We start from the raw sequence: 21,599 nt of genomic DNA, 5'->3' as shown, positions 1-21,599 counted from the left end.
AAGGAATTGCTGATCAGACAGTTCCTTGAGTTGTGTGTTTCTTACAGTTGAAGACCACCTGGGAAGACACACACCAACTTGGAGGATAGTTTACCATAGGCTCTCCCATTTCCCTGGCTTAAAATTCCCTTGTTTCCTCCTAAGGTTTCCTCAGGTAGTTTCACAACATATTGCTGCCTCTACCTCTCCCAAAGCCATCATTCTTCCATCTTCTGTCCTTCTCTGCCATAGCTCAAAGCACATGGAAAACAAAATGAGCAAAACAAAACAAACAAAAATTACAAAATACAGTTGAACTAGAGAGAATAGAAAGCCACTCAGATGCATACCATCTCAAGGAAAATGCACAGCATGGACTTAGTAGAATATGTTAAAGTATAATCTTTGGGTACAGCTGATGAAGCCTCTCTATTTAAAGTTTAAACTTTGAGCTGTGTCAGTTTGAAGGCCTCAGACTGTCTGATTGATATAAAACAACTGAGCATAAGGAAGTGACCATCTCAAAGCAGACCACTTTGGAGCAAGAACAAAGAATCCCATAAAAGAGAGTCTAGGCAGAGGCCTGGCTCTTATTTACACCTGGCCAAGGGATACACTGGTTCTTCAGTGTGGCAGAATCAAAACTTAACATCTGAATCCCACTGTATAGTAAATTGCAGTTTTGTATATAATTATTCTTAAGCCCATTTTATAATTCAGGTGTAGACCTCAGACTGCTTGAAGCCTATGTCTACTGAAGGATGCTGCTGGGAAACTGACCCTCAACCTTAGCCAGTTCCACAGTAAACAGGAAGGTGTTGGGTTGTTTTCACTTGTCCTTGGTGAGCAGGTAGATACGTGGAGATCATCCACAATGATCAGGTGGGAGATAAGGAAAAAGAAAAGCAAAGTAAGCTCCTCAATTAGGGTGACCAACTGACTCACTTTGCCTCGAACTTTCCTGGTTAAGCACTGAAAGTCCCATATACTGAGAAATCCCTCAGTCCCAGGCAAACCAGGATGGTTTGAAACCCTCTACTCTGATTCATGCCAATAGTCTAATCCCTGTGGGGAACTCGAGGGATCCTCTGGAAGCATGCTGTGTTGTATCCTGCTTTATATAACAAACTTTCTCTGTAAGTATCTGTAAACGAAACTTTGCAGGCGTTGTGTCTGTGGCATCTTTTCATCTCCAATCCACTGGGACAAACTATATAGAGAGTTATTATTCTGTGGTATGCATTCACCCATTCTTTATACTTCTGTTGTATTTAGATAATTACAAGATAAAGAACACCTAAACGTTTGTTACAAATAACTGGGAATGGTGAACACAAATGACAATCTGAGTCGAGATTCTGGTGCCTGGAGTGAGCAGAACTGATAAGTAGGCCACATACCCCTACAGAATAGTTCTTTAAAAGGATTCACTCTTGTCTGAGAAATCTATACTTTGTATTACTTTGAGGCAACAGTTGCAGCAGTCCCCAACCTTTTTGGCACCAGAGACCGGTTTTGTGGAAGACAATTTTTCCATGGCGGGGGGTTGGGGGGAGGTTGGTTCAGGCGGTAATACAAGCGATGTGGAGCGGCAGATGAAGCTTCGCTGGCTCTCTGGCCTCTCACCTCCTGCTGTGCGGCCTGGGGGTTGGGGACCCCTGGTTTAGGGGACTAACTGTGAAACTGCATCAGGGAAAGAACATCCATCAGTCAAGGGCCGATTGCTAGTATCAGTAGAAATAGAAGTGTGTCACTCTCTGGACCCCCCAGAGGTGGGAAAGGATGATCTGCATTGATAAGAGGACAGCCTCCTTCAGTTCCTCACTGTGGGGTCTTTGGAGGCTCTCTTCTACCTGAGGCCATCCTTACCCTTTACTCCATGAACCTTGTCATACTAAAGGTCTTGTATATAGTCATCACCAATGGATTAGAAATAAGGAAGTTCCTTTCCCTGGTAGTGCATGGTGATGCCCTCTTCTTTTTTTTTTTTTTTTTTTTTTGCAGTACGCGGGCCTCTCACTGCTGTGGCCTCTCCCGTTGCGGAGCACAGGCTCCGGACGCGCAGGCTCAGCGGCCATGGCTCATGGGCCCAGCCACTCCACGGCATATGGGATCTTCCCGGACCGGGGCACGAACCCGTGTCCCCTGCATTGGCAGGCGGACTCTCAACCACTGTGCCACCAGGGAAGCCCTGCCCTCTTCTTCAGGTAGCACTTTCCCCCACAGAAATAGTTACTTAATGATTATTAAGAACTCCATTTCAGGAACTTTGAAAACAAGGACCCCGACCACTATATAAAATATTACTTCTATTTGGAAAATGGGTTTCAAGTTCCAAACAACCAATCAACCTACAGAAACTTTTTTTGGAGAGGGGCATACAGCCATTTGTGGGACTATTATCAAAAAAAATTATGGGCACTTTTTGACAACTCAAGGTAATCTCTGCCTTAAAATGTACCAAGAAAAATTTAGACATACTTATCTCTCAGACTTCTCTTGAAACAGATTATTAGGAAATTCTTTACCAAAACAAAGGGAATTCATGGAGTTCAAAAAGTCCAGGAAATTAGGGCTTCCCTGGTGGCACAGTGGTTGAGAGTCCGCCTGCCAATGCAGGGGACACGGGTTCGTGCCCTGGTCTGGGAAGATCCCACACGCCGCGGAGCGGCTGTGCCCGTGAGCTGTGGCCGCTGGGCCTGCGCATCCAGAGCCTGTGCTCTGCAGCAGGAAAGGCCACAGCAGTGAGAGGCCCGTGTACCACAAAAAAAAAAAAAGTTTTTGGAAGTTAGAAAACACATTAAAATTTTTTAAACAATTGGAAAAACTTGAAAAATACATGCAATTTACAGCATAAACGGTAATGTCTTTAGTACATAAAGAGCATTTACAATTCCATAAGAAAAAATAAACATCAATAGGTAAGATGGGCAAAGGATGTGAACAGATAATTCACAGAAGAAAAAAATTTTAATTGCACAGAAAAATATTTAACCTCATTAGTAATCAAAAAGATAAAAGTTAAAAAACAAAATGCCATTAAATTGCAGAGATTTCTTATATGCAATAATGCCCACTATTGGTGAGAATATGGTGCTTCGAAAGCTCTCACATATTGCTAATGGGAGAACAAATCAGTATAATCAAAAGCACAGTTTGACAATAGATACCCAGATCCTTCCAATGTTTATTCTTTGACCTAGTAATTCTTTCTGGGAACCTATTCTAAGGAAATTACTGTGTCTTAGCTCGGGCTGCCATGACAAAGTACCACAGACTGGGCGGCTTAAACAGCAGAAATGTATTTACTCACAGTTCTGCAGGCTGATAAGTCCAAAATCAAGGTGCCAACAGGGTTGGTGTCTGGTGAAGGCTCTCTTCTTGGGTTTCAAATGGCTGCCTTCTTGCTATGTCTTCACATGGCCTTTCCTTAGTGCATGCATGTAGAAAGAGAGAGAGGTCTCTCTCTTTCTCTTCTTATAAGGTCATCAATCCTATCGGATTCGAACTCCACCTTTATGACTTCATTTAACCTTAATTACCTCTGTTAGCCCTATCTCCTAAAAAAAAATCACATTGGGAAGGTTAGGAATTCAACATGTGAATTTGCAGGGGTCATAATTCAGTCCACATCAAGCTGTAAACAAAAGTTTATATGCAGATGTTAATCATCATATTTATAGTGAATAATGAGAAATGTCCAACAATAAATAAATGATTAAATAAATTATAATAATTACATTATAATGTTTCCATTAAAATGAATTATGGATTAAAAATTTTTTCTTCTTTATATTTTTAATTTTCTAAACTGAATATTACTTTCTTACTGAGATATAATTCACATACCATAAAATTCATATAGTATTACTTATATATTTTAAAAAATAAGAAAATTTTCTAAATTGCCCCATTTTAGGGAAACTAGTATAAGACAAAAAGGCAAGTAGCATCTAGAATCAGTGTCTTGCAAAGATATTTAAGTTACATTTATTACTACATTAAAGTGATAAAGCCTTGACTTTTTCTAAACCATTTAAATACTATAGTTTATTCTTCTGCATATTTTTCTTTGAGTAACTTTTCTCATTTGCGCTCACAAGATTTTATTGGGTTGGCCAAAAAGTTCATTTGGGTTATGGAAAAACTCGAAAGAAGTTTTTGGCCAATCCAATAGTCTATGGAGATGGCTGAGTGTTGGCATGGGGAAGCTAATGTCACTGACAGAAGATTTTTTTTATTATTTACAGTTTCCAAGAGAAGGGAGCATGTCATGCCATGCAAAGCCACAGAGGGAGCACCAGGTTTGGGTCTGGAGGCAGAAGCAGGAGTAAGTGGAAAGCCTAGGCCAGAGCCGTTTTTGGGATTTCCTCAGGAAAGGCAAGGTAGGGCAGAGTAAACAGTTTAGGATTGGCTAGCTTGAATAATCTCAGCAGGCCTTGGGGTACAGGGGCAGTCCCTAGTTATCTGGTATCTATCTGGCCCTGGGTTGATTTAGTGCAGGGGAAATATTGGTTTGGTGAGTGAGATTTAAATAAGGAGGTGGTTTAGAGTATGTGCTCTGGATCACGGAGGACATATAAACAACTTTGGCCATTAGTTTGGCCCTGTGACTAATGGATGCCAAATAGACAAATACAGAATCTAAGAAAACAGAATATAATTGAGACAGGATTGACAAATACTTATCTGTATGATAATCATTTCAAGGATTCCAGAAATCCTTCATATAGAACCTTGAAATTGTATATAGTGCATAGTCATCACCTTCCATGGAGCCAGGGTATAAGAGAGGAGGAGAAAGTTACCTTGACTCTGGGACTCAGAGAAAAACAAGGGGAATTAGAGGAGAGATATGAAAAAATATAAAAGCAGGCTATAGAAGACTTAGGACCCTGGTACTATTAAATTGCTTCTTTTGCTTATTCCACTACAGTAGAATCATACTTTCTCAGGTGTAATTTTATGTAGACTTCTAAGCCAAACTGCCTGAATACAAATTTCCCTAGCTCCACTAATTTTGAGACCTCGTACAAGTTACTTACCTTTTCTGTACCTTAGTGTCTTCATCTATAAAAGTAGGAATAAGGATTGCTGAGATTACCTGAGTTAATATATGGATAGCTTTGGACAGCACCTGGCCCATAGGAAATGCTTTGTAAGTTTGAAACCTCATTATTATTTGTAGAACCAGATTTCACTGAATAGAACAAGCTGGTTTTTCTTGGCCCTACCCGAAGGTGTCAGTGGAAGTTTTTCACACGCATCATGAGTACCACTGACTGAAAGAAGTTGCAACATGCCTTTGATTATAAGATGTAACCTAACTTCAGAGGGGTTAAAATATTTTAAAGTGTACATCTTAGAATCGATAAAATAAGTTTTTATGCTTTCATTTAAGTTAATGTATGTGTGACATCCACCAAAAGACAACTGAAACTGGCAAAATAATTTGATTCAAATAATGAATAATGTAACTTACTTCTATAAATTCCATTTTGTTCAGTCTTGGTTCCATTGAGTCAGCAATATCCAATTGTTGGCAGCATGCTTTTAATTATGGAACAAAGGTTATTTGATAGTTTGGTTGTGATACATTCATATTTTATATTCATATCATAGTACTCCAAAAGAACATAAAATTCTTAATGTCCATCAATATTTATAATAGAGTAAATGATATATAGTTGGGTGACATTCCAATTACTACAAAAATTATTATTTTTCCTGACTTCTATTTAATTAAGCAACTCAAACACTAAAGAACATGCCTACATTTTTAATGACCATGTCAAGATAAAGCAGAAATAAATAGGCTCATCAATAGTATAAAAGACTGCAAAAATATCTGTGTTGGTTTATGCTAGCATTTATGCTATAAGGTCCTAAAACACAACACTTCCACAAACTTTCCTTTTAAATACTTAATTTTGTCTTTAATATTTTAAAAATTAAATAAATATGAATATATTCTTTTGGTAAAAGATTCAAATAATACAAAAATATAAACAGCAAAACTTGAAATAAAGACTTTTTTAAACCTCTATTTGATATGACAATTACATGATCCTTATTGACCTTACTAGGACACATAAATTGTATGAAAGCTCATGATAAAAGAATTAATACACTGGTTTCCTCTCCTACTTCTAAGAATAACTCTTCCTGCCTATTATGGGCTGGTACATAAAAAGTTTATTTATTTTTTTTTGTGGTACACGGGCCTCTCCCTGTTGTGGCCTCTCCCATTGCGGAGCATAGGCTCCAGACGCGCAAGCTCAGCAGCCATGGCTCACGGGCCCAGCCGCTCCGCGGCATGTGGGATCTTCCCGGACTGGGACACGAACCCGTGTCCCCTGCATCAGCAGGCAGACTCTCAACCACTGCGCCACCAGAGAAGCCCGAGGATTCTACATGTATATAAAAATCCATTCATTTTGCTCTTATTTCAAAATGCCAGATACAAAGAGTATGACTGATTGGATATAATTTTACTTTTCTTATGTCTAAATATTCATTATAAATAGGTACAAATGTCTGACTATTCCATATGTCTTTTAGCGAAGTTGTAACTAAGCATTTATATATTGAAATACAGCACAATTTAATTTTCTTATGTCTTTACTTGTATCTCTCCTTCATATCACAGTTATGACATTATATCTTTCTTTTAAAATTCTGTGTATGTAAGCAATATTTTCTAGGAATTTGATAGGATAATAAAGGGTTATTAAAAATAGTTGTAATAAAATGGGGCACTCGACTGAAAGAATTAAAAATCACTGATTGCATCTCTGCTTTTCTACATTCTCCAACTGAAAAGAGCAAAAGAGCTTGACTACATGACTCTTCATCTTTATTCAGCATCCCTCCACCCTCAAAAAAAAGGACAGAGAAAAATATAAACACTGCAGTAACAGGCAGGCTTACCAAGCTGGAAATCTGGATTTTGAAAAAATTCATGAAGGACATTCTGAATCTGCAAATCAAAGAAAAGAGACCATATACTACTTTTCAATTAGCATATATTAAGTATTTTAGACTAAAAGCCATCTGTAGTCTTTTAATTTAAGTCCTAGGTAATTCTTCTAACCCAGGGACAGAAATAGTAATAATTAACATTTAGCTTATAGCAGATTTCAAAGTATATAAAATGCTTTTGCATATATTTCCTCACTGATTTTCAACCTTTTTGTGTGAGAACTAGGATGCTGAGCAGATCCCATTTGCCCCCTCTAAGGAAATTTCTAACAACACTCAGACATTGGGCATGACGGAGCTAAGGCAAATTTGGCAACCAGTTTGGCAATCCAAAGAATCCTCTATAATTCTTCAGTCTTCAATGACTAAAAACAAAATTTCTGAGCTCTTCTTGGTCCATTTTTTATTTTTTTATTTTTATTTATTATTTTTATTTTTATAATTTATTTTTGGCTGCATTGGGTCTTCGTTGTGGCGCGCAGACTTCTCATTGCGGTGGCTTCTCTTGTTGTGGAGCACGGGCTCTAGGTGCAAGAGCTTCAGTAGTTGTGGCACGTGGGCTCAGCAGTTGTGGCTCACAGGCTCTAGAGTGCAGGCTCAGTAGCTGTGGCGCACGGGCTTAGTTGCTCCACAGCATGTGGGATCTTCCTGAACCAGGGCTCAAACCCACGTCCCCTGCACTGGCAGGCGGATCCTTAACCACTGTGCCACCAGGGAAGTTCCTTGGTCCATTTTTTAAAAATAAGACTTTATTTTTCAGGGAAGTTTTAGGTTCACAGAAAAATTGACCAGACAGTACAGAGAGTTTCCATAGACTCCCTGCCCCCAACCACCACATACATAGCTTTCCTCCACTACCAACATCCCCCATCACAATGGTATATTTGTTACCATCAATGAACCTACACTGGAAACTCATAACCCAAAGTCCATAGTTTACATTAGTGTTATACATTCTATGGGTTTTGAAAATTATATGATGACATGTATCCATTATTATGGTATTGTACAGAATTGCTTCACCACCCTAAAACTCCTCTGTGCTCTGCCTATTCATCCTTATTTCCCCTCCTCACTCCTGGAAACCAATGATCTTTTTACCGCCTCCATAATTTTACCTTTTCTGGAAAGTCATAGAGTTAGAATCATACAGTATATAGCCTTTTCAGATTGGCTTCTTTCACTTAGTAATATTCATTTAAGGTTCTTCCATGTCTTTTCATGGCTTGATAGCTCATTTCTTTTTAGCACAGAATAATATTTCACTATCTGGATGTACCACATTTATTTATTATTCACCCACTGAAGGACATCTTGGTTGCTTCCAAGTTTTGTCAATTATGCTGTAAACATCCATGTGTAGGCTTTTGTGTGGACATAAATTTTCAACTCCTTTGGGTAAATACAAAGGACCGTCTACCATGGCTTGATTGTATGGTAAGAGTGTGTTTAGTTTTATAAGAGACTGCCAAACTGTATTCCAAAGTGACCACACCTTTTTTTATTTTACCAACAATGAATGAGAGTTTCTGTTGGTGCACATCTTTGCTAGCATTTGGTGTTGTCAATGTTCTGGATTTTGGCCATTCTGATAGGTGTGTAGTGGTATCTCACTGCTGTTCTAATTTGCATTTCCCTGATGACATATGTGGAACACATTTTCATATGCTTATTTGTCACCTGTATATCTTTGGTGAAGTGTCTGTTCAGGTCTTTTGCCCATTCTAAAATCTGTTATTTGTTTTCCTATTGTTGATTTTAAGAGTTATTTGTATATTACTGTTCTTTATCAGGTATGTCTTTTGCAAATATTTTCTTCCAGTCTGTGGCTTGTCTTCCTTGGTCTATTTTTAGCAACTGGAAATATGCTTGGTATTGTATCTAACCAATAATTATTCTCACATCTATATACACCTAAGAGAACATATATAACTCTTAGAGTACAGTTATTTTTCAGAGCTAAAGACATGGTCTCTTAGGGAATTCCCTGGCGGTCTGGTGGTTAGGACTCTGTGCTCTCACTGCCGAGGGCCTGGGTTTGATCCCTGGTCAGGGGACTAAAATCCCACAAGCCGTGTGGCACGGCCTCCCCCCCAAAAAAGGATATGGTCTTTTAGTCCACAGAAGTAATTAGTCACACACATACAAAAAACAAACGAAAGCTATGTCTGTCTGTAAGGAAGAGTTTGTGAAATTCAGCCAGAGTCAATATTTTGGAAATCTACCTAGAATTTTCTTTTTAATGTTCAAGAGAAAATTGAAGAAATTGACTTTCATGGGCTAGACTTACATCAGCAGGACCAAAAATTTAGAGGGAGGTTTCTAGCACTCTGCTCAGTATCTAGCAATCACCCTCTTATCACCCATTCCACCTACCCTTCACAGATACCCTCTTCCTTACCACTATCATAGGAATCATTCCTTTGGGGTCTAGAATCCACTCATTGAACTGTTCCTGCAGAGCCTGTTTCCATGTGTTGGCCACCTTGGCTTTGACTTTGTTCATGCATTCTATTTGTTCTCGTTTCTGTTTAATATTCTCCTTCATCCTGGATACTCTGAAGGATGTAGAAACAGAAGAAATGTCAAGTTGAGACCACTGGATTTGACTCAGATTGTTCAAATGGCAGAATACAGGAGTTCAGAGCCTCATTTAAACTTTGGATCTGTCTTTTTCCGTGAAATTTTCCTTCATTCAAGCCTGTAGGGATCCCTCCTTCCCCCAGCACATACTGAATTTGGCATTAATGATAAGCTGCCTTCTACTATTATTTGACTTTTTATAGAGGTAGGCCTTATTTTACTCAACTAAGTACTGTACTTAAGAAGCACTAAGAATAGCTCTAGAACCTGCCACATAGAAAAGCAAGGTTGAACGCACTAAAGCCTCAAGGTGGTGGGCCTCTTTTTTCCCTGGACACGTAAATCATCTTGGAAGGACTCTAATTCCAAGTCTAGGGTGGGAGCCTGGAAACTGCATTTATGAAAAGCATCTCAGGTAATTCTGATGCCTTGGACCAAACTTCTGATTTCTGTCTAGGAAAATTTATTGTCAATTTCTTTTATCCGGCTGGAGTCAAATACTTTTGACAGCCTCTGAGCATAATAGCTAACTTAGACAGAGTTGCATCACCCAGGTTGAAAATGGGGGAAGAATGTGATTTTAGTCATTCCTATGTTTATCATCCCTACTAGGACTTCAAAACCCCAAAACTGGTTTTGATTGAAACACCAAAATGGTTCAGAATAATAAAAATAGCTGCTGGTTTCAAATACAATTTTCAAGTAATGTTTGAGTCAGGTCTTCATCTTTCAAAGAAGAGAGACTAGGGCAATCTGACAGATTTGGAAATGCAAAAGAATTCTCAGTAAGAACTGGTAAACTGGAGAACTCCAATAATCCAAAAGAAACAACTAAAATCTAAATCATTACTTTATGCCCATATAAGGCCTTCAAAATTCTCTAAGAAAAGAAGCCTTCAAAAATAAACTTTGAAGTTTGAAAATAAAAATAGGCAAGTTGTTAAATAGTGCAGAAGGGCTTGTTTCTGAACTGCTGGAAGATTAATTAGCATTTTAAAGGATGTGCTAAGTTCCTCTAATGCGACTACTAACTAGCCAAACCGCCATCACTTATCTCAGAACCCCCAGTCTATTCTTGGCTGGCTCTTCTTCTGCTCTTCCCCTACTCTTTCTCCCCCTGCTGCTTTATCTTTCTCCCTCTCTCCCTCTCTCTCTATCCTCCTCTCCCCTTTCCCCTGTCTCTATACAGCACTCTCCTCAACTTCTGTCTTTTCTGCATGATTTTCTGTTCTGTGTCTGCGTCCTTCTTCTAGCTTTTTCTCATTATTCACTCATTCACACTCACTCACTAAGTCAGTTACTTATTTACTCGTTACACAAACATTTATCAAGCACCTACTATAGATTCTGCCATTATAAAGCTTAGGGTCCACTGCAGAACAGATAAGTAAGTGATATTGTGTAATAAGTACTCGGTGTCTCCAGATTCTCATGTGTATTAATCAACATAGATTAACAAAATTGAGTTTCTGTCCTATTTCCATCTGCCTGAAAAGCCTTCCTCCCTCTCTTTGTTTGACTCCATCCTCCACGTCCTTTAGGTCTCAGTTCAGACATCATTTCCTCCCTCTTATTAATGCCCACATTTAGAAACAAAACTTAGTTTTGTGCTTCAGGGCTACTGCACATGAGACTCCAAATATAATCCAGATGGATTTTTAATTTACTAGGTAACTCATTCAGGGACTGAATAAAATTTCTCTTTAGTGGTCTGCATTATCTCAAAAGGATATCTAAATTAATCAACAGAATTCCATAGCATCCAAAACTCATAACTTTGGGTAGTGTAGGGTAGCCATAATCTGTAAGCAGATTCTAAGTATAAATCCACATTTAAGGAGACCTGAAAGAAAAAAACCTGCAGTGTGGTAAAATGCAAAAATTATCACAGATTCTTCCCATTCCTGTATGCATGTCTGTCTGTATGCAGTGTAACTTTGCAGCTTTTCCCATTATGAGCTGGAGTCTATTTCTGCATCTCTTGTGTCTGTCTGTGGCCATGTGACTTGCTTTAGCCGATGGGTCATTAGCAAACATGATGGAAGCAGAAAGTTGAAAAGTGCTATAAATTATATCACAATAAAACTGGAAGAAAAAGTGCTTAAACATTGGGGTTTGCTCTCTTGTATTGAACTTAAGAGCACTTCTACCACCACCTTGGAAATAAGCCTTGGCTAGCCTGCTGGATGATGATCCAGTTACCTCCATTGCTTTTACCAACAGCCAGCCAACTAATAGACAAATGACTAAGACTATCATTGCCATTTTACCGCAATGTATGAGTGAGTCCAACTGATACCATGTAGATCAGAGATGAGCCATGAGCCCAGTCCAAAATCATGAGCAAATAAATGATTGTTTATTTAAGCCACTGAGTTTTGAGGTATTTTGTTATGCAGCAAAAGCTAACTAACGAAACAGTTTTGCCATCTTAACAACTGTTTTGAGCTTTTTTAAAGAAAAGTACAGTATAAATCTAACTGATTAAAGAAGTAAAAATGCTTCCTTACCCTAATTGTGACAATCCAAATCCTATCCATCCATTCAAGCTGTGTATGGAAAATCTTCCACTCAGAGTATTTGCCTAGATTATATCAAAACTGAATGTTGTATTTCATAAAAACTGGTTCTAACCAGCTTAAGTGCATAATTGACCATGAACTTTGAGTGACCCCAGTACACCAGACCATTACTAGACCTAAGGGAGGACTCTTTCTCAACTGCTAAACAATAGAACTTGTTTTAATCAATCATGTACAAACCTATGGACTCACTCTGTCCTATATACAGTGTGATCGTCTTCAGTTGTTATAACCACTATAAAGCTCCCTTCCTAACACTTAAAAACTCCAGAATTTTCCCCTTCAGCAAACTAGTCAGTGAATTCTTCACTGGTGTAGATTCCTTTGCCTGGCAAGTTAATAAACTCAGCTTTTGTTTGTTTGTTTGTTTTTAAGCTCTGATGGTCTTAGTTTCACAGAGCTAAATTGGACTTCTTGCCATTCTTGGAGCATGTCCACATTATTCCTGTGATGAGTATTCCTATAAAAATACATATATGATATGTGTCTACTTAGTTATTGTACTTAACCCATTTTCTTCTGTTTATTCAATATACAGCTTATTATGAAATGAAGTTCCTGACATAAGGTTCAATGACTTAAGAAAAATCTAAGTTACTGGTTAATCAATGATATTTGAACAGCTAAATAATTAGGCCTATTTGGAATTTTATAAAATGATGAAGAACATTTATTATAGCCTCCCACTTAAGTACAGATGATTAATCATAGAGATTTCAAAATTAAATACTCAATTACTCCAAATTAAGACATATCTCAAAATAATCTTATGTATCAAAAAAAACCAAGAAAACTTTCATCATTCTAAGCCAGATTAGAATATGTCAGTTAATTCATTTAACAAATATTTATTGAGCATTACTTACACAACACAGTGTTAGATGCTGGGGATTCAATGGTGAATATGACAGATGTAGTTCCTGCTCACATTACAGCAGGAGAAACAACCATTACAATTTTGATAAGTGCGATGAAGAAGAAACACAGGATGCAATGAGAGAGCCTATAAGGGAAGACCCCAACCCAAATTCATGACGAAGTGGTATTTGAGCTGAACTCTGAAGGACTGGGAGGATAAGATAAAGAGGAAGGGAAAGAAGTAACAACATGTGAAAAGATCCTAAAGTAGAAAGAAGCACAGTATGTTTGAAGAACTGAAAGAAATCCTATATGCCTGGGGTATAGAGTGTGAGAATGAGAGAGGTGGGAGCCCGGGCTAGAAAGAAAGTCAGAGACCAGGTCATACAAGAAAGTTTGTATAGGCCTAGTTAAGGATTTTGGTTTTTATCCTAAGAATAAAGGGATACCATTGAAAGGTTTCACACTGGAGAAAAATATGAAAACGTTAAACTTTAAAAAAATCACTTCAGTTACAGGTAAATGATAGAGTGGAAGAGGGCAAAATGGATGTAAACATAACAATTAGGAGACTATTGCAATATTGCAGGTGACAGATGATGGTAGCTTAGACTAGGGTGACAGCAGTGGGGAGGGTCAGAAATGAATAGATTTGAAAGAAGGAGGTAAAATCAGCAGGACTTAATGATTGACTGGAAGTGATCAATGAGGAAGTAGAAAGTGTCAAGGTTGATCCCTCTGGTTTTGGCTTAAGAATCTGGATGGATGATCAATTAAGACAATGACTTGTTGAAACTGAGATGCTCGTGAAACATCCAAGTGCACATACTGAATAGATAGTTACATGTGTTGTAATGAGGGCACTCAGGGATGGATTATGGAGTGATAGGAGAACTATGCCTTAAGGAACCTTAATATTTGAAGATCAGGTAGCAAAGAATGAACCAGCAAAGGATACTGAGAAGGATTAAACAGAGGTAGAGGGAAAACTAGTAAAGAATGATATTATGGAAGGAAGGGAAACAGCATTTCAAGGAGGAAATGGCCAACACAATTGAACACTGCTAAGAGGTCAAGTAAGATGAGGACTGCAAACTTTCCACTGGGCCTAGAAGCAGAGAGAATGTTGTCATATTGGTAAGTGACATTTATTGAAGAGAGCCTGGAAAAAAGACCAGATGGAACAGGTTGATAAAAGTGTAGGAAGTAGGGAGAGTGCTATTTGGACAACTATTTTGATAAATTTAGCTATGTTTTAGTCATATTTCCTCAACTAGAGTGTATAAGCTCCTCATGACAAGAACCAAATTTTGTATTTCTTTTTTGTATAAGGTATGGCTCAACATTAAGCACTGAATAATTATGCCATAAATACTGATTGACTGTGAAGACTCCTCAATAAATTTAAGTTATTAATTCATTCATCTAACAAATATTTATTGAGGCCCAACTCATGCCAAATACTTCGCTCAGTGTTGGAAATATAGATATGATAGAAGATGGCATGCAATATAGTGTGCAATATGATAGAAAATAGTGTGCAATAGTGTACTTCTCTGCAACAGTGTAAAATTCTAACACTAATAATCTTTCTCTACACTTCCTTTTTAATGTTTAACTTTTAAAAAAATATATCATACAGTAAAATTAACCTTTTTTGGTGCATAGTTGTATAAATTTCAACACATATAAATATGTGTAACCATCACCATAATCAAGCTATCAAAAGTTTGTAATTTTACTTTTTTTTTTTTTTTCCGGTATGCGGGCCTCTCACTGTTGCGACCTCTCCCGTTGCGGAGCACAGGCTCCGGACGCGTAGGCTCAGCAGCCATGGCTCACGGGCCCAGCCGCTCCGCGACATGTGGGATCTTCCCGGACCAGGGCACAAACCCATGTCCCCTGCATCGGCAGGTGGACTCTCAACCACTGCGCCACCAGGGAAGCCCTGTAATCTTACTTTAAGTGCAAATATTTTTCATTATCAATTCACAATAAGGCAGTAGTGACATAGAATATGCATTCTCAAGAATTGGAGAGATCAAGAATCAGAGGGAAAAGATGCTAAAAGAAAAGAAAATATGAAGAAAAACAAAATGACACAAACCTACCCTCCTTATCAGTTTTGCAAATTTACATGTAAGAATTATAGTCCACTTCAATTCTATACCTGTCTTTCAGGAACCCTGAGGGAAAGCAATGAAAGTATATTGCATATGTAAAATTACAAATGGCAGTGATATTTTATTTTTTAGATAAGTGGCTACCACTATATAAATTGTTCCGAATCAGTAAGAAGTGTCTTCTCTATCTATCGTACTTAGACACCAAACAAAGATGAATCCATTTTTGTCCAGGGAAGTAGGCAGATGAAAAATTTTCAGATCAGGTTGAGTCAAACAGACACTTTAACATTATCACCAGAAGATAAAGTCTTGACAAATCAAACAAAAATATTATGTGTCCTTTTTCTTGAGCATAAGTAAGGAAAACTCATTCCTAAAATGAACGGACTTCTCCAAAGCTCTCTAATGGATTGAGAACAACACAAACAGTGATATAGTTCAGAGAATTTAAAAGCAGGACTGTTTTTGCTAAGATTGCTGGGTATCCAAGCTTTAAGTCAATAGACATTGTGCTGCTGTAAAGCATCCCTAGGATTTCTGAATATTCTATAAATGCCTGAAACTGTCTTGTGTTGACATATGGATCTTGGATTTTTGCCAGAGGAAGATGAAACCCTAATTCTGATAATCTCAGCAAAGAAAGCATCTTTAAATACTTTAACTCTTTCATGATATTCCTAACAACTTTAAGACAACATTGACTGATACAGAATAAGATGAGCAAATGGAAAGACAAGCATTCTCATATAGAAACACTTGTCATTATTAAAGATGTTGATTTTCCCTAAGATAATGAATAAATTTAATCTTATTTCAATAAAAATTCCTATAACGTTTCTTTTGGTGTTCTCTCTCCCCCACTCTTCTTTTTCTCAGGTAGATGAACGAATCCTAAAGTTCATATTGAAAAGTAAACACACAAGAATAGACAGTAGTGATTAGAAAAGAACAAATATAGACTATTCAGTAACTGTTATTGGGCTCACTATGTAGCCATTTGGAAAAGAAAAAGTTGGATACATATTTTAAATCTTACACTAGGATAAATTCTAAATGGATCAATATTTTAAATTAAAATTAAAATAATTCCAGAAGAAAACATGGGACAATTCTTTTAACATCTTGAAATGAAATGTAACAATGACTCAAAGCCCAGAAGCCATAAAATAAAAGTAAATAAATTTGACCACATAGAAATAAAAAATCCTATACATGACACAAGATAAATGACAGGTGAAAAACAGGAAAATATTTGTAACTCATTCACATGCTTTGGATAAAAGGAAGAAAATTAAGAATGTATATTTGCATTTGCTTATGTATGCACTAAGAAACTCTGGAAGGATCCATTGAAAACTAAGAACAGTAGCTATTTATAGCAGAGGTGGAGCACTGCGTGGATGGAGGAAAAGAATGGGAGAGAAAGTTTTTAACATATAACACTTTATACGTTTCAGCTTTTGAACCAGGCGAACATATTACCTATCTGAAAAGTTAAATTTTAAAAAGTCCTTCCTCTCATATAGCTTACTTTCCAATGCAAGAAGACAAATAATAAACAAATAAATATACACTTGGGATCCTAGTGAGATAACTAAATTCATCAGTACAAGGAACTTACTTAATATACCTCGTTAGTCTTCACAGTGCCTCATAAATAGTGAAGCACATAGTAGTAGCTCAATAAATACTTTTTGAAGAACTATAAAGTTACTTTAAGTCCTATTTGTATGATTATGTTATTGTTCTACTTGCTTTTCAACATAAGGAGCTAGATCATCAACTGAAAATACAACAAACTGTACCTGTTGTAAGTAGTGCTTGGAACGTTTATCTTCAGGTCTTCTGCAATATTTCTCATCACCCTCTGATAACCAGACATTCCTGAGTCTTTGATGTAATTAGGGTTGTTTCTCATTAAGTATTCCCCCAAATGGTTAATTGGATCAAACTTGGTTGGAATATCAACTTCTGCCAAAAGCTTTTTCTTTTCCACTTGCATTAACATTTTTTCCATTCCAGGAACTAAGGTGGGTAGAAGTTTGTCGAGTAAATACGCACGAGTGTTCAGTGTCATATTTTCAGTATTAAACCACTCTTTGGCCAAATTATCCGTGGGGAGTTTTTCTTCAGCCTTTTTTTCTAGTTCCTTCTTCAGATTTTCCTTATCTATGATTTTCTGCTGCATTGCCTGGGCTCTTGCCTGCACTCTTTCAAAAAGATTTTTCTTCCATGACTGTTCTAGCTTTGAATTTTGTGCAGTTTGATCTAAATTGAAAATCACTTCTGCAGGTTTTCTAAATACAGTATTCTTTGAGATTCTAGAGTCCTCTAGTGAACAAGTAGAGATTTTTGGCTGCTCCAGGTTTAATTCTGAGGGGACAAAAATTGAAATGTAAGAAATATTAGAAGTAGATTTTAATCTATGTTACTTTAGAATATTATTAGAAAATTATTTTACATCCATTTACATGGTATATTCGAACACAGCTAAAAGTAACAGAAAATCAGACAGCAGTGACTTTAACCATAAGGACATTTACTGTTTTCTTAATCAGAAGCCATTCAACAGCTCAGTGTTTTTATTATGTACCTAGCATGTTTCTATTGTTCTTTATTCATTTTTTGTGCTTGTATCTCAGGATCACAAGATAGCTATTGCAGCTCCAGGCATCACTTCTTTTTTTTTTTTTTTTTTTTTTGGTACTCGGGCCTCTCACTGTTGTGGCTACTCCCGTTGCGGAGCACAGGCTCCGGATGCGCAGGCTCAGCGGCCATGGCTCACGGGCCCAGCCGCTCTGCGGCATGTGGGATCTTCCCGGACCGGGGCACGCATCGGCAGGCGGACTCTCAACCACTGCACCACCAGGGAAGCCCAGGCATCACTTCTTTACAGGAGAAAAGGATTGAGAACGAAGGGGCTTTCTCCTCTTGAGGTTCTGTTATATTATTCAAGAAGAGAAGATCCCAGACTCCTCACTCTAAGACTTTCCTTTACATTTCATTGGCCCTAATTAGGTTACATGCCCACCCTAGGCCAATAGCTGGTAAAGATAAAAGGGTTATTGAGAATAGTTTTGATCAATCATAATTTATTCCTTGGTCAGGGTTTAGACCAAATTTGGTCAGGGTTTAGACCAAATTCTCTGATATCAAGTGATTTCCATCTGCTACAAAACTGAAGTTCCATTGGCAGACAAAAGGTGGGAAAATGTCTGCTGAGTAGGCAGTGAAGAGAGACTACCAGACATGTACGTGTATTGGGTTGGCCAAAAAGTTTGTTCGGGGTTTTCCGTAAGGTGTTACAGAAGAACCCAAATGAACCTTTTGGCCAACCCAATAAATATATTTCTTCCCACTCTCATATTTCCAACTTCTTTCATGTTGGAGATTTTAGACCAAGATAGTGGACTGAGGTCAGGACCTACATGCCCTCCCTACCAAAATCTCTAGAAATGATAGAAAGGGGTGTGTGTGTGTTTGTGTGTGTGTGTGTGTGTGTTTTAATATGAACATAAGAATGCTAACAACCAGTAGAAACTAACACAACATTGTAAGGCAACTATACTCCAGTAAAAATTAATTTTAAAAAAAGGACTTTTCTGGTGGGCAAAGACTCCAGTGGGTAAGACTCCACGCTCCCAATGCAAGGGGCCTGGGTTTGATTCCTGGTTGGGGAACTAGATCCCACATGCATGCCACAACTAAGAGTCCTCATGTCACAACGAAGATCCTTGCATGCCACAACTAAGGTGGCACAGCCAAAAAAAAAAAAAAAAGAATGCTAACAATCAATTATGAAGAGGGCCTTCAGAAACTTTGAGGGTCTCTGAAAAATATAAGGTAGATGGGATTAGATTGATTAAAGAAACTATAAGACTAAAAAGATCCAGAAGATGACTGTGAAATTTGGGAGCAGCTCTGGGCCACCTTAAGTTTAAAGGGTGTAGATACGGATAGCAGGGGAATGACTGACCTTTTTGTCTATCTTCATCCCCATTTGAGCTAATCACCGGGCACCAGAGGCATTCACCCTTGAAATGGGACAAGGGGATTCAGGCAAGAGACGCAGAATAATGCCTCCACACACAGAGAAAATGAATTGCTGACAGACTTCACTGTCTGCATATCTTACCCCTCCTCCACAATCTGCATATCTTACCCCTCCTCCACAATCACTGGCAGCAGGCTACAGAAAACAGAAATGTCATCCAGAGAAAAGCAAACAGGGATTCCCAAATGCAAATGTAAACAGACACATAAGGATCACCAAATATTTAACGAAAACCAACTCCATGACTAAACAAATGCAATGATTAATACTATCCAAGGAAGCACCACTAATAGAACAAATATAAGGAGTTCTAAAAGAGCTGTAATTAATATCCTCAGAGCAATTAGAGGAAATTAAAAATATAGTTATATTATTTTTAAAAATTACGAGAGCTTGTAAACCTAGTGCTCACACCCTGGCTTCTATCTTTTTTTTTTTTTTTAATAGGATTGAAATTTTAAATTTATTTATTTATTTATTTTTGGCTGCATTGGGTCTTCGTTGCTGCGTGCAGGCTTTCCCTAGTTGCGGCGAGCAGGGGCTGCTCTTCGTTGCGGTGCACAGGCTTCTCATTGCGATGGCTTCTCTTGTTGTGTAGCATGGGCTCTAAAGTGCAGGCTCAGTAGTTGTGGCGTGCAGGCTTAGCTGCTCCGCGGCATGTGGGATCTTCCCGGACCAGGGCTCGAACCCGTGTCCCCTTCATTGGCAGGCAGATTCTTAACCACTGTGCCACCAGGGAAGTCCCCAGACCTTGGTTTCTAATATCATTCTCCAATTAAAAAAAATCAGGACTCATTGAAAAAATGGCTGATTCTAGGACTGGGGCAAGAAATATTCAAGATGAGCCTGGAGCAGAAATATACCCATAAATATATGACCAATTGACTTTTGCCAAGGGTGCCAAGATCATTCAATGGGGAAAAAATTATCTCTTCAGCAAATGGTGCTGTAACAAATGGGTATCCATATGTAAAAAAAATGAAGTTGGACCCATACTTCATGCCATAAACAAAAATTAACCAGCTCTAACAGATCTACACTGAGTATTCCACCCAACAACAGTAGAATACACATTCTGCTCAAGTGCACATGGGACATCCTCCAGGAGAGACTATATGTTAGGCCACAAAACAAATCCTAATAGATTTAAAAATATAAATATCATACAAAGTGTCTTCTTTGAAGATACAGGAGAAATCTGTGGGATTAAAAAACACACCTTTAAACAACCAATGGGTTAAAGAAGAAATCACAAGGGAAATTAGAACATACTTAGAGATGAATGAAAATGAAAACACAATATACCAAAACTTATGGGATACAGTGAAAGCAATGCTCAGAGGGAAATTTATAGCTGTTAAGTGACTACATTAAAAGAGATGAAAAATCTCAAATCAATAATCTAAGTTTACACCTCAAGGACTAGAAAAAGAAGAGTAAAATAAACCTAAAACTAACAGAAGGAAGGAAATAATAAAGATTAGAGTGGAGATAAACAAAATAGAGACTATAAAAACATCAGAGAAAATCAATGAAACCAAAAGTTGGTTATTTGGAAAGATCAACATAATTGACAAATTGCTAGACTGGCAAAGAGAAAAAGAGTGAAGATACAAAAAAACTAATATAAGAAATGAAAGTGGGAACATTACCACCAATCTCACAGAGATAAAAAGGATAACCTAGAATAAATGGACAAAAAATACACAAAAAATATCTAAACTGATTCAAAAAGAAATAGAAAATCTTAACAGACCCATAACAAGTAAAGAGATTAAATTAGTAATCAAAACCCTCACAACAAAGAAAAGTCCTGGACCAGATGGCTTCACCAGTGAATTTAATCAAACATTTAAAGAATTAAAACCTATCCTTACAACACTCCTCCTCCCAAATTGAAGAGGACATAACAGTTTCTAACTCATTCTATGAGGCCAGCATAGATATGATACCAAAGCCAGATAAGGACACCACATGAAAAGAAAATTTCAGACTACTATTCCTTATGAATATAGATGTAAATCTTCAACAAAATATTAGCAAATCATGAGAATATTCTCCTGTCATCTTCTAAAATTACTTACTGTTTTATCACTCACATTTATATCTACAATACATGTAGAATTTATTTGCATGTGTGGGGTGAGGTAGGACTCAAAAATACATATTTTCCATTTTGGCATCATTATTGAAAACACCTCCTGTTTTCAATACAGGACTTTCAACTGGACTCTATTTCATTGGCTTATTTGTCTATCCTTATGTCAATGTCCTACTGTCCTAATTTCTGTAACCTAATTATAAATGTTGATATTTAGTAATATAAATCCCCCAGCTTTGTTGTTCTTCAAGATTTCCTTGGCTTTTCTAGGTCTTTTGCATTTCTACATAAATTTTAGAATCAAATTATTTTATATACACACAGACACATATACA

General features: G+C 37.6%; 1 protein-coding gene across 1 annotated transcript in view; it reads right to left on the bottom strand.

Moving 5' to 3' along the window:
- The window catches only part of EFCAB5 (EF-hand calcium binding domain 5), a 96,644-nt gene that overhangs the window by 60,436 nt on the left and 14,609 nt on the right, over nt 1-21,599 (bottom strand). The window contains exons 4-7 of the mRNA XM_059998406.1: nt 16,915-17,482; nt 9,362-9,518; nt 6,910-6,958; nt 5,462-5,529 (exon numbers count right to left, since the gene is read on the bottom strand). Coding sequence (XP_059854389.1) covers nt 5,462-5,529; nt 6,910-6,958; nt 9,362-9,518; nt 16,915-17,482 — 842 coding nt within the window. The remainder of the gene's footprint in view (nt 1-5,461; nt 5,530-6,909; nt 6,959-9,361; nt 9,519-16,914; nt 17,483-21,599) is intronic.

The sequence above is a fragment of the Delphinus delphis genome, chromosome 19 (assembly GCF_949987515.2).
Source record: "Delphinus delphis chromosome 19, mDelDel1.2, whole genome shotgun sequence".
Classification (NCBI taxonomy): Eukaryota; Metazoa; Chordata; class Mammalia; order Artiodactyla; family Delphinidae; genus Delphinus; species Delphinus delphis.
Note: the sequence above shows the minus strand (reverse complement) of the source record. Positions and strands in the feature narration are given on the sequence as shown.